The sequence below is a fragment of the Pyrgilauda ruficollis genome, unplaced genomic scaffold (assembly GCF_017590135.1).
Source record: "Pyrgilauda ruficollis isolate IOZ18807 unplaced genomic scaffold, ASM1759013v1 scaffold144, whole genome shotgun sequence".
In the NCBI taxonomy this organism is placed as follows: Eukaryota; Metazoa; Chordata; class Aves; order Passeriformes; family Passeridae; genus Pyrgilauda; species Pyrgilauda ruficollis.
In genome coordinates, this window is record NW_024512988.1 from 657,303 (window position 1) to 675,947 (window position 18,645).

The window sequence follows — 18,645 nt, forward strand, 5'->3', positions numbered from 1 at the left end:
AAGAAGGAAGGAGTTTATTCCACCCCCAGAGCAAAACACTACAAAACTGAATGCAACCCAAGCAGATGTTGAAATTGTTTGGTTTTTATGTGTGGAGGTGCCAAGTCTGAAATCATCCTTGCTGAGCTGCTCCATTGGGACCTCGGGCTCACTGAGGGATGTCCTCAGGTGTGGCAGTCAAATTTTCTGGAAAAATCCCTTTGCCCAGGATTCTTCTCCTGGGAAGCTGAGAAGCCCCAGAGAAAAAGGAAAACAGTATTACCTCATTTGCTTCTCCTGTGTTTTGCTGCTTTGGGACGTGGTTGGAGATTGTTTAATCTAATGTGGTTGGTGATTGTTTCATTGGTTTGGTGTGAATTGTTTTACATATTGGCCAATTGGGACCAAGCTGTGTCAGACTCTGGAAGGAGTCCCGAGTTTTCAATATTATCTTTTAGCCTCTCAGTATCCTTTAGTCTCTCAGTATCCTTTCTGTATTCTTTAGTATAGTTTAGTTTAGTATTCATTAATATAATATAGATCATAAAATAATAAATCAGCCTTCTGAGAACATGGAGTCAGATTCATCATTCCTTCCTTCATCTGGGAACCCTGCAAATACAAGACTCAGGGGAGCTGCTTCACCCCAGGGCAAGGCCACCCTGAGGTCATCCCCTGTGGCCTCAGGAAGCCATGGCCAGCATTCCAAAAGGGGTTTCTGCAGCCAGCCCCACCCAAGCCACGGGAGCAGCCCCAGCTGGAGCTCAGCAGCTCACGAGGGCCCGGGAGCACCGCTCGGAGCTGAACACGCAGAGAATTCCAGAATTTGCTTGGAAAGGACCTTAAAGCTCAGTTCCACGGAAACCCTGAGATCCTGACCTCCAGGAAAAACACCCTTAAAACTGAGGAGAGAAGGGGAACAGCAGTAGGGTTTAAGAGCTCCCATTTTCAACTCAGATTCCCAAAGCAGAGGACACCTGCCCACCCCTGCAGCCCCTCTTCCTCCAAACACATCCCAGAGACTCCCCGAGCTCCTCAGAAAACCAGCACACAGTGGAGAGTCAGAGCAAACAATGGAAAAGAACAGAGTACGTTATCTGTGTTTTTTTAAGTATTACCTCATTTGCTTCTCCTGTGTTTTGCTGCTTTGGGACGTGGTTGGAGATTGTTTAATCTAATGTGGTTGGTGATTGTTTCATTGGTTTCATGTAAATTGTTTTACATATTGGCCAATTGGGACCAAGCTGTGTCAGACTCTGGAAGGAGTCCCGAGTTTTCAATATTATCTTTTAGCCTCTCAGTATCCTTTAGTCTCTCAGTATCCTTTCTGTATTCTTTAGTATAGTTTAGTTTAGTATTCATTAATATAATATAGATCATAAAATAATAAATCAGCCTTCTGAGAACATGGAGTCAGATTCATCATTCCTTCCTTCATCTGGGAACCCTTAGGTGATTGGCTTCAGGGGAGCTGCTTCACCCCAGGGCAAGGCCACCCTGAGGTCATCCCCTGTGGCCTCAGGAAGCCATGGCCAGCATTCCAAAAGGGGTTTCTGCAGCCAGCCCCACCCAAGCCACGGGAGCAGCCCCAGCTGGAGCTCAGCAGCTCACGAGGGCCCGGGAGCACCGCTCGGAGCTGAACACGCAGAGAATTCCAGAATTTGCTTGGAAAGGACCTTAAAGCTCAGTTCCACGGAAACCCTGAGATCGTGACCTCCAGGAAAAACACCCTTAAAACTGAGGAGAGAAGGGGAAGAGCAGTAGGGTTTAAGAGCTCCCATTTTCAACTCAGATTCCCAAAGCAGAGGACACCTGCCCACCCCTGCAGCCCCTCTTCCTCCAAACACATCCCAGAGACTCCCCGAGCTCCTCAGAAAACCAGCACACAGTGGAGAGTCAGAGCAAACAATGGAAAAGAACAGAGTACGTTATCTGTGTTTTTTTAAAGTCTCTTTATTGTAAATAAACACTGACAGAGATTTATGCTCAAGTGCACAGAGCACACAACACACAGCACGAGCTGACAGACACTGCAGCTTTTAAACATAAAAAAAAACACTTAGAAGGCAGCAGAGCAGGAAAGTTCACAAGCAGCTGGGTAAGATCCCTCTCACCAAACACTCCAGGCAGAGCTGCAGTGCAAACAGAGCAGGGGGACAGCAGGGGTGGCACTGGCACTGCTCACCCAGAGCCCCTCAGAGGGGCACGGGGTGAGGCTTGGGGACACCCCAGGGTGGCTCTGGCCAGGCTGGTGCTGGTGCCTCTCCTCCCTCAGTTCCCCCTTGGCAGCCAGCCAGGCTGGGTTGAACTCTTGTCCCCCATTTTGCAGTTTTTCCCAGAGATGGAGCAGTTTTTAGCTCCTTTTTCTCTGCAGTGACACACAGGGGCAGGCAGGTCCCACTGGAGGGGACAGCAGCCAGCTCCACCTGTGCTGCTTGAAACAGGGGCACAGAAAGTCAGGGGGTCACAAAACCCCTCCAGTGCTGGGGAAATGCTCAGGAAGGTGCCAGGCTCACATCCACACCTCCAAATCTACCTCCAAACCCACCTCTGATCCCACTGACAGCACCAGCTGGGCAGGTGGAGGTGAGTTTGGAGGTGGATTTGGAGGTATGGAGGTGGATTTGGAGGTGTGGAGGTGGGTTTGGAGGTGTGGATGTGGATTTGGAGGTGGGGTTGGACGTTTGGAGGTGGATTTGGAGGTGTGGAAGTGGATTTGGAGGTGGGTTTGGAGGTGTGGATGTGGATTTGGAGGTGAGTTTGGAGGTTTGGAGGTGGGTTTGGAGGTGTGGATGTGGATTTGGAGGTGAGTTTGGAGGTTTGGAGGTAGATTTGGAGGTGTGGATGTGAGCCTGGCACCTTCCTGAGCATTTCCCCAGCACTGGAGGGGTTTTGTGACCCCCTGACTTTCTGTGCCCCTGTTTCAAGCAGCACAGGTGGAGCTGGCTGCTGTCCCCTCCAGTGGGACCTGCCTGCCCCTGTGTGTCAGCTGCTGAGCTGTCCCACCAAAACCACCTCAAAAACCCCGGTTGTGCAACGTTTGTTTGTTCTGGGGTGTTTGCACGGCCAGTGCCAAGGAAATCAGGTGGTTTCAAGGAAATCCCTGGCACAGGGAGCTGCCAGGAGATGCCCACTGGCATCACCCCAGCCCTGCAGCCCCGAGGGCTCAGCAGGACCCTCAGGGATCTGCTCCCAAATCTGCTGCTGCTCTGCCCCAGACGTGTTTGCTTTAAACCTTCTCAAGGCTAAAACGCAGGAGGAAAAAGCTTTAATTAAAGCACTGAGGCACAAACACTGCAGAGAAGGATTAAATTCCATCCCACAGCCCCAAAAGGGACCCCCAGCCACTGACCCAAACTGCAAAACACCTGATTTTCAGCAGTGATTAAAAAAAACCCTCACAACCACCAACAACACATCAACAGCAACATTCACAAATCCCAGCAGGTAAAAATATAGATTTTTGTCTCCTTACAATCATTTACTGCTCAGTGACATGAACTTCACGAACTCTTCAGCAAGTTATCCCAGCATTTTTGTGCGTAAACATCCTACAGTGCATTTTCCACTCCTTTTTCCACAGAGCAGGAGGGGTTTGGTCAGAGCAGCCAGCCTGACAAGGACGGGTTTGTGCGTTCAGAGCACTTTGGAGTGTGGCAGTGAGGACTGCCATGGAAATCTCTTCCTTCAACATTTTTTTTTTCTGGTTTATTTCTAAGCACAAAAAGATTTAAAACCGAAAACCAGACCTGGGTGGTGAAACCCTGAGGAGAAAAACTATTAAAAACTCAGTTTCTCACCACCAAATTTCACCCCTCTGTGGCACAATCGCTTTAGATCAACAGGTTTTTCTGCTCCTCAGAAATCCTGAGGGGTCCAGATTTGTGCCTTGGTCCTCTCCATCTCAGTTTTATCAAATTACAGCTCTGGGAGTGTTTAAAACAACCAAGTTTGAGCTCAAAATACCCAAGTTAAACTCAAGCTCTGGGGTTGCTGAGCTCCTCCACAGCCAGGGCACAGTTTCCCTGCTGTGGGTATATCCAGCATTTATTTACACATTTAAAATAAGCAACTTCTGGGGCCCAGAAATGCTCAGAGAAATCCTGGAGTCACCTGGAACAGCAGGTCCAGAACAGCCTCCTGCTCTGTACCCAAATGTTCCTTTCTTCACCCAACCTGAGGGTGCTGCCCTTATTGCAAGAACAGCTGGAGTGGGGTAAAATGGAGTTTGGCAAAATGCAAGTCAAGACTTGTGGGAGAGAACTGAAAATTTGGGGTTTGGTGGGGATTTAAGGGAAGGATTTAAGTTAAGACACAGAGCTGCACCATACTCTACAACAGCTTAAAACTATGAAAGGCAGCACTGGGAACATTCACAGCTTATTCATAGGCAAGTTAAAAGCTTCTTGTGGGCCTAAAATTTGATGTAAAATAAAGAAAACTTTTAAAAATCTTGTGCTTCCTACAAACCATGCCCCTGCTGGTCTCAGCCATGCTCCCATTTTCTGGGGTAAATGGATAAAACACCCCCAAAATGCAGGAAAAATGAGTGAGAGGATGGAGTTTAGGTAGGGAGGAGAAGGTAAAATAGGGCTTGAGGTGGGATTTAAAGCACTGGGAGCTGTGCTGCCTCCAGAGAGGGGCAGGAGGGTTAATTCCCTCACAGGAGGCAGCCCGTGGGATGGATGTGCTGACCTGGGTGTCACATCCAAGCAGAAGCCTGGAACAAGCATCCAAGCAAAAAGGAACTGGCTCAGATTGGGGGATTCACACCAGCACTCAAGGAGGGAAAATCAAGCCCTACCTGGAGCTCCCTGGGTGGCTGAAAACCAGAAAAAAATTGAGTTTGAACTTGGAAATAACTTGGAAACGGAGAAATAAAACCTCGGGGATTTGGCCTGGAAACGCCTTTTCCGAAGAAAAGCTGCCTCAGTGAGCAAAAACATGACTATTTTGTCCTCCCACTGTGGTTAATTTTGGCACCTGGCCAGGAGGAAAGACGTGGGACACTATTCCAACACCCGGCGATGCGCTGGCTTAGGAGCGTTCAAAGCAGCTTGGAAAAATCTCCACAGGGAATCTTCTCCAGCCCTGTGGACAGACATTGCAGCATTTGGAAAGAAAAGACACAGACAGGCTCTAAAATCACAGTTCAAGGCAAGTACTGGCCAGGGTGGCTCACGGCGCCCCAGGGATGCTCCAGTCCCGGAGTCCTGGAATTCCCGCTGGATCCAAGGGGAAAGCAGGAACCCCTACACTGCTCAAGCGGCCATTCTCTGCAGGGAAGAGAGGAACAGGACAGGTCACAGCAGGGAAGGCAGGAGAGGGTAAAGCTGGAGGCAGCTCAGCTCTTGGAGAGGCGAGTCCAGCCCCATGGAACTGCTGCCCATGGCAGGAACCACCTGAGGATTTGCTTCATCCCTTCCATCCCAGCACACCAATGTGGGAAATGGGTGTAGTGGGACCCACGAGGGGTAATTTTAGGTGATTGGCTTTAAGGCATTTACAGCATGGTGTGGCAAAAAGCTGATAAGCCAAAAAATGCTGGTTTTGTAATTAGGAAATAATTTACTTCTGATCGTGATGGTGTGAATTGTAACACCTGCATTGTCTCACCCTTCTCATGAGACTGAAAATGGAATAAAAGTTTTTAAAACACCCCTCAGTTGCCCCATCTCTAGGTCAGGAAAGGGCACTGTCTGACTCACAAAGACCTGTTTCACTCTTTACATCACCCTTCAGCCTCCTGCCAAGCCCCCCTGAAGGGTTTTCCCATCTCAGCCTGAGCCCACACAAGCTCAGAGAGGTGGAGAAGCTCAGGAGAAAGGAGGCAGGTTGGTTACTCAGCGTTGCTCACTTTTATTTACCTTCTCCATGGGGAATCACACTGCCAGAACCACCCAAGAAGCATCACAGTGACCACCTTGCAAATTAACCACAATAAATACTCAGAGCTTTGACAAAACTCCTTCCTCTGCCTCACTCAGGGCCCAACAGACACCAGGAACACACTCAGACAGTGAAAAACAAAGATAAATCCACGATGCAGTGACTCCTGAGAGCAGCAATGCCACCACACCTTGTCCTGGGACACAGCTGGGACCTGCCCTGCTCAGAGCCATCCCATGTCCCAGTCCAGGGATGGAGCAAGCTGGGCTAAAACCACAATTTGCATTAGCCAGCACAAGCACAAGCCCAGCTGGAGCCCCTGGATCAGCAGGCTCAGCCCCCACTGAGGTCCCCCAGAATGTCAGCACAAGATTCCTTCTGCTCCATGGCTTTGTGTTTGCCCAGAGTGGTTTCCATGCAACACAAATCAAGAGAAATCCGACTTACTAACCCCAAAGAGAGCACACCCAAGCTGCTTGCAGTGGTACTCAGAGGCAAGCATTTCCCTCTGGAGGCTGCAAAGGAAACAGAGAAGCACAGCAGGGCTCGTGGTGCATCTTAAAGGAGACTGAAATAGGAAAAGCAGCAAAGCAAATGAGGAGGAGTGAAGCAGCCCCGAAATTCCCTGTTAGCCCAGGGCAGGTTTGTGTCGCAGCAGGAGGTGACAGAAGGCAGGGACAGCACTTGGCTGCAGTAAAAGACTGGGACAAAGAGGGTATTTGTAACTTTTCCAATCAGGTTTTAGCCCAGAAGCAAACTCCTACCCAGAATGAAACCCCCTGCCAAATCCCTGTGGCACTGATGGAAACCTGCGTGGAGCCCGACTCTGACAGACTGGCACCACAACTCCAGCTGGATGGGGGGATTTTGGTGTGTTGGGGTTGGTTTTGAAGGGGCTTTCCAGCTGTTTTTTTGTCCTTAATCCAACCCAGGCTGGCTAATTTCCACGCAGAAACAGAGCCCCTGCTCAAGATCCTGGGCAGGGTCTGGATTTCGGAGAGGACCCCGGTGATGGTGGGGAGGGGGAGCAGAGGGAAGGTACCACCTGGACAGTGACTTCCAGCTGTGGCTGCTCAGCCCCTTCTCGAGCTTCCAGGGATGGGAAAGGCCCTCGAGCTTCCAGGGATGGGAGAGGCCCCAGCAGGTGGAGGGGTTTGCTGCCCAGGCTGTGGTGCCGCGGGCGCTTTACGGTGTCGGCGCTGGCCCGCGGGGTAAAGCTGTTCCTCCTCATCCTCACAGGGCTCTGCCTGCTGGGGAGGTCGTGCTGATCCCACACAGAGGGAATCACCAGGAATGAAAAGGGGGAACCACAGTTTAAAGCCACGTCACACACCTCCAGCACCCCACCCTGAGTGACCCCGCATCGGGCTGTGCCTTCCCCAGCCCTGCACCAGCTTGGGAAACAACTTCATCCATCTTGGAGACAACTGGAAAGTCATTTTTCAGCAGTTTTACTTCCCTTTGGGACTTTTGTTTTGCTTAGGTGGCTCTGTATGTTTTGGTTTTTTTTGGTGTTTTTTGTTTTGTTTTGTTTTTTTTCTCTCTGCACGATCAATTTAGGGGGAAAAAGGAAGAAGCAAATAGAAAACTCTCCATTCTTCCTGTTCCTTCTGCCCCAAAGCAGCTGTGTCACCCAAGAAAAGCAAAGAGAAGCAGCCTCCACGTGGGCAGCAGTGATTTCCATGCAGGGGTCACAGAGAAGTTGGAAAAGTGATAAATCCCAGAGTGGTTTGGGTTGGAAGAACCTTTAAACATCACCTAATCCAACCCCTGGTGAGCAGGGACATGCTGGACCCACACAAATCATGCCCAATGTCCTCAGTTTGGCATCTGGCAGCTCCACAAAGCCTCCAGCCACAGCTGCAGGTTCCCAGTTTCCCCAGTCCCTCAGCACAAAAGAATAACCAGATCCCAGCCCAAGGGATCTTCACAAACTACAACAGAAAGCCTAAATGGACAAAACCTAAAATCAGGTGCACTCAGAGCTCCTGTGAGCCAGCAGAGCTGGTCTGTGCTCTCTAATTGGGGGAATTAATTAGAGGCAGTCACTGAGGGTTTCCCTGGCAGTCCCTTTGGAAAACAGGGTTTGCAGATCAAGGCCCTCAGAGGTCAGCAGCTCCCCCAGACTCAGGAGGTGGTCACAAGGTGGATGGTCAACAGTAACTTAAATAATGGCAGAGAGAGGATTTCAGAAAGAGAAAACTTCATCAAGACAAGGAGAAAAATCCACTTTAACCCTTTTGCCAAGTCTTTTTGAAATTACCAATAAGCACCAGCAACAAACACTGCATTGAAAACTGAGAACAAGACCTGGAGTTTAAATCTTATGCCCAAAATTTTCCCGTTCTGCTCCCTACAACAGCTCTGAAAAACATCCCCCGTGGCCTGGGAAGCACCAATGCACCTTGAAATTAATTCTGCTTTTGGGTGTTATTTCTGAAGAGAATCCTTCTGCTCACTGAAAGGCACCAGGCAGTTCCAGCAAGTGTTTAAGAGGGTTTGTGACTTATTCTGGAAAAGGTGGAGCCAGAAAACTTATTCACAGGCAAGTCAAAAGCTTGTTGTGGCACTAAAATTTGGTGTAAAATAAAGAAAACTTGGGGTGCAGCAAAACTTACTAAGTTGTGAGAGGGTTTTTCCCGGTGGGTGTTCACTGCTTCCACATCCAGGGTAATTGTCTCCACTTTGCAGCCTTCACCCAAGAGAAAGAGAGGTTTATATGAATAATTTATTTAAAAAATAGCAGGGAAATGAACAGGAATAAATTTCTGATTTATAAAAATAACCCAGCTCATAAATCCACAGTTCCCCCCACAAACAGAATTTTACACTTGGTGGTTTTTAAGTGTGAGAGCACAGCCCTGAGTCCTTTGGGCTGCACAGAAAAGCCAGTTTTAACTGACTGCACCCCAAGTTTGGAGGCACAGCCTTCCTCACCCACAGGGAAAATCCAATTGTTTAAAAGAGAGGCCAGGGGAGAAGACCCTGCACCTCCAGAACCCTTTTCTGTGTTAACCCTTTGTATGTTAACCAGGAAATAACCTCTTTATGCATTACCAGAAGCTTCTAGAGCATGGCCAGGTGCTGCCACACACGGACCCAAACCTGCCCTAACATCCCCACACACAAACCAGGAGAGGAATTACAATTAAAAAATGAAAATAAAGCAGGTATTTACCATAGGCAACAGGTGTGAGCTTGAGGATGGTGTGGAGGGGGCAGCGCAGGTAGGGCAGCTCATCTAGGGCACAGAAAGGTGGTCTGGGGTCACCTGGGATGCCACAGCCCCCCTGCCCCCTCCCCAGCCCCACAACAGCAGTGGGATGTCCCCACTCCTCACAGAGGGGTTGGACTAAACCCTTTTAAGGGTCCTTTCAACCCAAACCGTGCCAGGATTGCATGGAATTGTCCTGGGAGTGAGAGCCTGGGGATGGCACCAGACAGTCACTGCTGGCAGCCTGAAAATACAGGAAACCAAACCACAGGAGCTGGAAATGGGAGTGGAGGCCAGGCTGGCTCAGGGCACTGCTGGGCTAGGGGTTGGACTCCACCCTCCAAAAGGGCTTTTCCAACCCCAATAATTCCATAATTCCATTTCCAGTGCTCAGGGCCAGCCAGAGGAAACCTCTCCAGTGGCACATGGCTGGGAAAGCACCTCAGCAACAGCTGCCATGGGCCCACAGGAGACTTATTCTGAGCTGTATGTAAAAGTTCATGAAGTTTGTTAGAAGTTTATTAATGCCATTAAAAGTTTTATGAAGCTCTAGTGCCACTCACTGGAGCTTGCAGCAGACTGGAACCTTCCAGGTGTGTGTGCTGTGCAAGAAATCAGCATTTCCCTGGGGTGGAGCACTCCTGCCAACCCTTCCAGGCCACTGAGGCTCTTTAATTCATCAGAAAATGATGAATTTTTATTTTTCTTTGCATTAAAAACCCGTCCTTTACACATTCTGTAAGCACTGCTGCTGAAAAGAGCTCCAAAACAACATCTGGGCAGCAAAACACATCCCCAGGGAGCTGCTTGCACTGCTGCAGTGCAAGGGTTAAAGCACTGCTGAAACATTTCCTTTCCTCCTTTTTTAAACAGCTTGCTAAAAAAACCACCTTGTTAAAAAAAAATTTTAAAAAAATCTACACAATCATTCCAAAGCACCCTCCCAAAAACCCCGTGAGGGGAAGCAGGGAGAGGAGCCATCATTTTATTTTTGTACCTGCACTCTTGTCAAGAAAATAAGCCACGAGACACCTCATAACAGCCTGGTGGGAGATAACCAGGACGTTGCCTTGCCTTTCCAGCTCCATAATTACTGGCTCCAGGCGCTGCACCAAGTCCTGGTAGGACTGGAAAACCAAACAGGAATTGGTCAAGGGGTTGTGTAAACACAGGGTTAAACAGAGGTGGCAATTAACAGCGTCACATTCAGGGAAATATCAGTTAAAAGCAGCAGAAAGTTAAAGGGGGTTATGGGTCATGTGGTAAAAATAGTAAAAAAAAGACCCAAAAAAAGGCAAGAGCAGAAAGTGAAATTCAGTGTCAGAACCTCAGACCGTGGGAGGGCTCAGAGTACTGGGAACTCAATGAGTGCAGTCAGGAAAAAACCAAATAAAATAGTAAATGATTCATTTAAACAGGTTGTGAGGCAAAGCCAGCAATGACTCCAGGCCACACCCAGGGTAATTTTGTTCCCCAGATGGTTTCTCAGTGACAATTCAGGCCTGGGATGCAGAAACCCCCTGATGGTGTCTGAGGGCAGCACCAGCAAGAGGCCAAATTAATGGATGGAAAAGCATCATCTGCACACCCCAATGAGGGAAATCAAGAAACATTTCCCCCAGAAGAGAACTGGGGATCCTAATGCTTTCATCAGGATGAAAATTTGCAATTGTGCATTCAAATACTGGCAGAATAACCTCAAAGTGAGTCAGTTTTAACTCAATCCCATAAATGTTTGTTTCACTGCACTGTGTGTTGTTGTTGTTTCTTAGGGTCCTCACCTCTCATCCAAGATAACAATGAAGAGATTTCTCCTGATCCCCAGTGAGGGAAATCAAGAAACATTTCCCTCAGAAGATAACTGGGGATCCTAATGCTTTAATAAGGATGAAAATTTGCAATTTTGCGTACAAATATTGGCAGAATAACCTCAAAGTGAGTCAGTTTTAACTCCAACCCCACACATAAATGATTGTTTCATTGCAGTGTGTGTTGCTGTTGTTTTTTAGGGTCCTCACCTCCCCTCCAGGATAACGATAAAGGTATTTCTCCTGATCCCTCATGGCAAACTCTTCTGGATACTTGGCTTCAATTTCTGCATAGGTCATTTCTTCACAGACCCCCTGAGGGAAGGAAAAACTGGTTACCACAAACCTCATTTCATCAGAGGGCAAACAGAGAGGGAAGGAAAAGCAGAGGCTGAGATCAGGGTTCCCTTTATGGCATGGAAATTTTAGGTGCTGCATCTGACCCAGCCCTGCCCCCAGCTGTGGCTCCAGGGTGGTTTGGAGAGGCTGGGCTTTGGTTTTATCTCAGAACTAAAAAGGATGACATCCCTGGTGTTTGCCAGGGATGAAAAATGAGCCCTTGCTTCCCCAGCAACCACCCTGCAATTTCCTGAGAGAATCAGAGTGGGAGCAGCAACCTTTGCCCAGCCAGGAGGGTGTGACAGATGTCTGGGATGTTCAGTGTTCTTTTCCTCCTCCACACCACCTGGAATGTCCCCAGCAAGACCTGGCAGCTCTGAACACTCCCAGCCCTTCACCCAACCATCCCAAACCCCATCCTGGAAGGTTGAGGTCTGTGACACAAAAACATGGCTGTAAATCAACAGAAATTGTGGGGGTTTTGTTTGTTTTTTGTACTTTTGTTGGGGTTAAGATTGAAGGCACTTGGGATGACAGTTCATGTTTAGACTTAGGTGTTTATCATTTCTTATTAGTGCTACAGCCTTACAGCCATGAGTTCTGTAGTCTTTTATTAGTAAGGTATAAAATAGTAAATTATTTTTTGTTATAAGGTTTTTTAAGGCTAAACTATTTAATTAAGAAATGATACCTAGATTATTTTCCTTTTTAATCAATAACTGATCTCTCAAAGCCCATATTTAATTATAAAATACCACCCAAACCCATGGAGAAGAAGGAAGAAGAAGGTAAAGAAGAACAACCTGTCTCTGCCCTAAAACCTCCATCTTGCTTCATATTTATTACTATATTCTAAAACTCTAAACTCTAAATTTTCCACCCTGTGATATTACCCACTTCTAACCAACTACACACCCATAATCCCAGTGCTGTTAATCAATTCTGGAAGCCTTCTCCACAGCCCCAGGTTAAATGTAGTGTTCTCTTGTGGGTCTGTGCTTTTCAGCACAGAAAGTTTAAAATTCTCAGCTCCAACATAAATCAGCTGGGTTTATGGTGATTAATTTGGCTTTAAACATTACTCCCCACCCAAACCCATGAAGAAGAAGGAAGAAGGTAAAGAAGAACAACCTGTCTCTGCCCTAAAACCTCCATCTTGCTTCATATTTATTACTATATTCTGAAACCCTAAACTTTAAGTTTTCTACTCCGTGACACTGCACACTTCTGACCAACTCCACACCCACAATCCTAGTGCTATTAATCAGTACTGGAAGCCTTCTCCACAGCCTCAGGTCAAATGCAGTGCTCTGCACAGAAGGCTGAAAATCCTCAGCATCCAGGATTTCAACATAAATCAGTATTTATGGGGATTAATTTGGTTTTAAACATCATTCCCCACCTAGAAAAGCTGAGGTTTTTAAGCAGCCTGTCACTCACAGCATCGATCTCGTTGAGGATCTTCCACTGCTCGTAGAGCACCCCCAGGGACTCTGCTGTCTGGATTGTCCTCTTCAGCTGGCTCGTCCACACCTTCAGGTCCACGATCTCCTGCTCCTCAATGAACTTCTTCAGTGCCTGGGAAAACTGGGCAGAAAAACCCCAGGGAGGTTAGGAGTCCCACAACAAGCACAGAACCTGAGAAACACCAAAGCTAAAGCTTAAGGCATCATCTGTATCAAGTAACCACTCCAAGGCATCAGCCCTGGCTCCCACGGCACAGGCAGAGCCCCCAGGGCTGCTGGGCACACACATACCTGCTTCCCCCTGGCTGAGAGCCCAGAGTCCCCACCAATCCTGCCCACGAGGTTGTACTCGCTCTCCCCGTGCCGGCAGAGGTAGATGGTGCGTGGCTGGACGTGGATGTTCATCAGGTAATAGACAATTTTACTCTGGATGTAGTCCTGCACTCGGTTGACCAGGAACCGCTGGCCCACGTTGATCACTTTAATGAAGGAAAGGTCTCTGGAGTGGACATAAAATAAGAACACCCACATGGGTGGTTTGAAAAACGAGGCACGAGCACCTGGGGGTGTCACCCAGCTACTGTTCCTCTAGGAAAGGCTCTGAACTGCTGGCTTTAAAAATCCTTCCCTGGGAGGGTGGGCACAGGGTGGCTGCCCCTGGATCCCTGGAAGTGACCAAGGCCAGGCTGGACTGGGCTTGGAGCAGCGTGGGATAGTGGAAGGTGTCCCTGCCCATGGCTCTTAGGGATGGGCTTTGAGATCCCTTCCAACCCAAACCATCCTGTGATTCTGCAGCACACAGAGAAAAACCCCTTCAAATCTCACTTGGGACCTGTGATTCACCTGCACACAGCCACACCTGGGGAGAGCAGAGGTGTTGGAGCATCCTGACAGCAAAGCAGCTCATGTGCCCAAGGACAAAGGGATTTGCTTACTTGTCATAAGCATCCGGGTCCAGAGGCTGGTAGGTGACCTTGTAGCACTCAATCCTCTTCAGGAAATCGTCCATCACATTCTCCCTGTGCCTCTCTGGGTAGTCAGGGCTGGAAACTTTCACCTCCTGCCCAACAGACATTGTGAGTTAAGCAAACTCAAGAGGGAACAAAAGATGAATAACATTCCCCCCCTTTTGAAACAGATCCGCATTGTTTAACGCTGCCCTGAGGAAAAACCTGCTCCTGGAGAGGAAACAAAGGGCGACTCTTAAGGCACTGAAGTGGCTGGCCCTGACAGACACCGCTGGCTCAGAGCTCTGCCCTCCCTCCCTCGCCAGGACAGCGCTCCAAGGTCACCCATTCCCGGCTCCACTCGATTTCCACATTCTCACGTAACGGCATCTCTGGCTTTTAATAAACCTGCAAATCCCAGCTGCTTATTCCACAGGTGAAACGTGAGAGGGAGGCGTTTGCAGAGATCCCCAGGAGCTCCCTGAGCCCATGACCTTGCAGCAAGAGCCCAAGCTGAGCCCGGGAAGGGCAGCACGCACCAGGATATTGGCAGCGATGACCTCTGGATCATCACAGACAGACTCCACGAAAAACACCTAGGGAGGAGGCAAGGAAGCACATTTCAGAGTCAAACTCCAGAGCTCCTGTGCCAGGGAGCCACAGTGACTGCAAACTAAACGCACAGTTAATCACACACACAATTAAAGCACTACCTTGAAAGCATTTTCCTTAGCAAAATTTAAGATCAGGTCCCGGCGCTCGCGAGTCGTGTTGGTCGCATCAAACACCTGGCAGAAAATGAGGAAGGAGCACTGAGCAAGTTTATCTTCGGACTTTTTAAACCCCAAATCAGGTCCCTGAACACTCCAGGCAGCTTTGAACTGCCCTGATATAAGACTATTTTTAGTGCAGAGGATCTTACAGCTATTTGCCCGCACTCCTCCAAGAGATAAGACTTCACATCTTCCAGAGCCACCAGGGCACAGCGTCTGCAGGACAGAAATAGGGATGGTCACAGCTGATGGAAAGCATTCCCACAGCAAAGCTTCTGAGCCAGCAGGGAGGGATTCAAACACCCCCCTCACGCCCCTGAATTGCCCTAAGAGCCCCAGAGATCTTGGGGCACCTCCACTGTGACGTGACCCTTGCAGCCCCTGAGCTTTGTGCCAGCCCCAAACTCCCACACAGGATCCCTGCACAGGCTGTGCTGTTCCTTCTCCCTTCCCCAGGGACTCGGGGTTATTTTCCGCTCCTCACACACACAGCCTGCCAAGACTGCAGTGCCCCCAGCCCTGCAGGGACCCACCCAGCCCGTGCCAGGGGCTCACTTGCGGATTTCCATGGCCTCCTTGTTGTCGTGCCTGAAGAAGTCGTAGGACTTGTAGGACTTCACCGCCTCGCGCCGATACACCCCTAAATTAAACACTTCACACGCAGGAGAGGAGGGGGTGAGGGCGTTCCACTGGCAGGTGTCACAGCACGGGGCAGGGATGTCCCCCCACACACACACCCACCTTTGGTGGGCACCCCGATCCAGTTGAGGTAGCGGGTGAGCTTTTTGGACATGTAGGTCTTGCCCCTCGCAGGCAGCCCGATCATCACGATCAGCGTCGGGGAGTTGGTCATGTAAGAAGCCCATGCTGCAAAAAACAACCAACAAAAAACAACCCAAAACCACCCCAAAACAGCATCAGGGGCGCTGCACAGCATGAAGTGAGACCCAGCACAGCGTCACCCCATCTCCCGGGGATAAAGCACCTCCGTGCATCCCAGGACGGGCTCGCCGTGTGTCCCTGTCGTTAATGAGCGGCTGTGATCACTCTGTGCTCTCCAGGTGTTTGCTAATGAGGCGGACCGGCAGCACCGCTGCCTAATGGGGCTTGCAGTGTTAACAGCACTCACCGCCCGGGCAGCGCCGTCAAGGGCGAACGAAAGATGTTTTTAACAAAACGGTCACGTTCTCTGAGCGAACAGCCCGAGCAAGCTCCCGAAACGCCCGCGGAGAGGCGGATTTGGGGCGAAAAGCACGGGAGGGGGATGGATGCAGCAGCCGGGGGTTGGGGACAGGGGAACGGCGGGAGGGGACAGGCAGTAGGACGGGGACCCGCCAGCTTCGGGGGGAACGCGCGCAGCCCCGTCCCCATCCCGTTACTGGCTCCGTTTCTCTGCGGGCACGGAGCGCGCCCCCCGCCCCGCAGCACCGCGCACCGGGGCTACTCACAGCACTGCTTCTCGCCGGCCCGGCCCCGCGGGGCCCCGCCGCAGCCCCGCAGCGCCACCGACATGGCTCCGCGCCCCGCCGCGCGCCGAGCATGCAAACCGGCGGAGCTCGCGCGCGGCGGAGCGGGGAACGGAAACCGCGTCCGGGCACCGCACACGCGGGAAAAGGGGAGCGGCGGGGCGGGAAAACGGGCCCGCGTCACGCGCGCGGCGGCGCGCGCTGTATGCAGATGAGAGCGGGAGGGAGGGGCAGCCGCGCGCTGTATGCAAATGAGGCGTTTGCAGAGATCCCCAGGAGCTCCCTGAGCCCATGACCTTGCAGCAAGAGCCCAAGCTGAGCCCGGGAAGGGCAGCACGCACCAGGATATTGGCAGCGATGACCTCTGGATCATCACAGACAGACTCCACGAAAAACACCTAGGGAAGAGGCAAGGAAGCACATTTCAGAGTCAAACTCCAGAGCTCCTGTGCCAGGGAGCCACAGTGACTGCAAACTAAACGCACAGTTAATCACACACACAATTAAAGCACTACCTTGAAAGCATTTTCCTTAGCAAAATTTAAGATCAGGTCCCGGCGCTCGCGAGTCGTGTTGGTCGCATCAAACACCTGGCAGAAAATGAGGAAGGAGCACTGAGCAAGTTTATCTTCAGACTTTTTAAACCCCAAATCAGGTCCCTGAACACTCCAGGCAGCTTTGAACTGCCCTGATATAAGACTATTTTTAGTGCAGAGGATCTTACAGCTATTTGCCCGCACTCCTCCAAGAGATAAGACTTCACATCTTCCAGAGCCACCAGGGCACAGCGTCTGCAGGACAGAAATAGGGATGGTCACAGCTGATGGAAAGCATTCCCACAGCAAAGCTTCTGAGCCAGCAGGGAGGGATTCAAACACCCCTGAATTGCCCTAAGAGCCCCAGAGATCTTGGGGCACCTCCACTGTGACGTGACCCTTGCAGCCCCTGAGCTTTGTGCCAGCCCCAAACTCCCACACAGGATCCCTGCACAGGCTGTGCTGTTCCTTCTCCCTTCCCCAGGGACTCGGGGTTATTTTCCGCTCCTCACACACACAGCCTGCCAAGACTGCAGTGCCCCCAGCCCTGCAGGGACCCACCCAGCCCGTGCCAGGGGCTCACTTGCGGATTTCCATGGCCTCCTTGTTGTCGTGCCTGAAGAAGTCGTAGGACTTGTAGGACTTCACCGCCTCGCGCCGATACACCCCTAAATTAAACACTTCACACGCAGGAGAGGAGGGGGTGAGGGCGTTCCACTGGCAGGTGTCACAGCACGGGGCAGGGATGTCCCCCCACACACACACCCACCTTTGGTGGGCACCCCGATCCAGTTGAGGTAGCGGGTGAGCTTTTTGGACATGTAGGTCTTGCCCCTCGCAGGCAGCCCGATCATCACGATCAGCGTCGGGGAGTTGGTCATGTAAGAAGCCCATGCTGCAAAAAACAACCAACAAAAAAACAACCCAAAACCACCCCAAAACAGCATCAGGGGCGCTGCACAGCATGAAGTGAGACCCAGCACAGCGTCACCCCATCTCCCGGGGATAAAGCACCTCCGTGCATCCCAGGACGGGCTCGCCGTGTGTCCCTGTCGTTAATGAGCGGCTGTGATCACTCTGTGCTCTCCAGGTGTTTGCTAATGAGGCGGACCGGCAGCACCGCTGCCTAATGGGGCTTGCAGTGTTAACAGCACTCACCGCCCGGGCAGCGCCGTCAAGGGCGAACGAAAGATGTTTTTAACAAAACGGTCACGTTCTCTGAGCGAACAGCCCGAGCAAGCTCCCGAAACGCCCGCGGAGAGGCGGATTTGGGGCGAAAAGCACGGGAGGGGGATGGATGCAGCAGCCGGGGGTTGGGGACAGGGGAACGGCGGGAGGGGACAGGCAGCAGGACGGGGACCCGCCAGCTTCGGGGGGAACGCGCGCAGCCCCGTCCCCCTCCCGTTTCTGGCTCCATTTCTCTGCGGGCACGGAGCGCGCCCCCCGCCCCGCAGCACCGCGCACCGGGGCTACTCACAGCACTGCTTCTCGCCGGCCCGGCCCCGCGGGGCCCCGCCGCAGCCCCGCAGCGCCACCGACATGGCTCCGCGCCGCCGCTCCGCGCCCCGCCGCGCGCCGAGCATGCAAACCGGCGGAGCTCGCGCGCGGCGGAGCGGGGAACGGAAACCGCGTCCGGGCACCGCACACGCGGGAAAAGGGGAGCGGCGGGGCGGGAAAACGGGCCCGCGTCACGCGCGCGGCGGCGCGCGCTGTATGCAGATGAGAGCGGGAGGGAGGGGCAGCCGCGTGCGGTATGCAAATGAGATCTGGAGGGCGGGGCAGCCGCGATCTGTATGCAAATAAGACCGGAGGGAGGGGCAGCCGCGCGCTGTATGCAAATGAGACCGGGAGGGAGGGAGAGCCGCGTGCTGTATGTAAATAAACTGGGAGGGCGGGGCAGCCGCGCGTTGTATGCAAATGAAACAGGGAGGGCAGAGCAACCGCGATCTGTATGCAAATGAGAGCGAAAGGGCGGTGGGCGGGCCGAGAGGGGAACGGGAGCACGCGCGCGATGCAAATGAGATGGGACGCACAGAGCTCGCGCCTCTATGCAAATTCAGGCGGGCTATGCAAATCAAATGGGAGGTAATCATCGGGGAAGGGAGGGGACGGGAACTCACGGCGACATCTCGCGTTATGCAAATGAGATAGCAGGAGGTGTCCGGCTGCTTGAAAATTAAGTGGGCGGAGCCACCTCCTATATGCAAATCAGACGCCCGGCATGCTGT

The 18,645-nt window shown here is 51.5% G+C and overlaps 1 protein-coding gene across 9 annotated transcripts; it reads right to left on the reverse strand.

Moving 5' to 3' along the window:
* Nucleotides 1-2,968: 2,968 nt before the first annotated feature.
* Nucleotides 2,969-18,115, reverse strand: PFKFB2 (6-phosphofructo-2-kinase/fructose-2,6-biphosphatase 2). Of its 9 annotated transcripts, none has more exons than XM_041460462.1 (16): nt 17,895-18,115; nt 17,187-17,312; nt 17,001-17,097; nt 16,606-16,672; nt 16,397-16,471; nt 16,223-16,279; nt 13,631-13,755; nt 12,987-13,194; nt 12,670-12,816; nt 11,101-11,205; nt 10,080-10,209; nt 9,047-9,109; nt 8,487-8,560; nt 6,914-7,132; nt 6,320-6,436; nt 2,969-5,255 (listed from the first exon to the last, which is right to left on the reverse strand). In XM_041460462.1, exons 1-16 carry the CDS (start codon nt 17,998-18,000, stop codon nt 5,241-5,243), a joined length of 1,731 nt encoding a protein of 576 aa, XP_041316396.1. In that variant the 5' UTR covers nt 18,001-18,115; the 3' UTR covers nt 2,969-5,240. The 9 variants fall into 9 exon arrangements, with proteins under 9 accessions (XP_041316396.1, XP_041316401.1, XP_041316395.1 ...); XM_041460467.1 differs by having other exon boundaries at nt 6,320-6,383; nt 6,914-7,156; XM_041460461.1 differs by having other exon boundaries at nt 6,914-7,156.
* Between the last annotated feature and the right edge of the window lie 530 nt (nt 18,116-18,645).

Excerpts from the sequence above, each read along its gene's own strand:
- PFKFB2 (XM_041460461.1), bottom strand. The coding sequence starts at position 18,000 with ATGCTCGGCGCGCGGCGGGGCGCGGAGCGGCGGCGCGGAGCCATGTCG. Across the intron at positions 11,206-12,669 it reads TCCTCAACGAGATCGATGCT|GGGGTCTGTGAAGAAATGAC; the intron begins GTGAGTGACAGG and ends TCCTTCCCTCAG. Across the intron at positions 8,561-9,046 it reads GCTCACACCTGTTGCCTATG|GCTGCAAAGTGGAGACAATT; the intron begins GTAAATACCTGC and ends TCTTGGGTGAAG.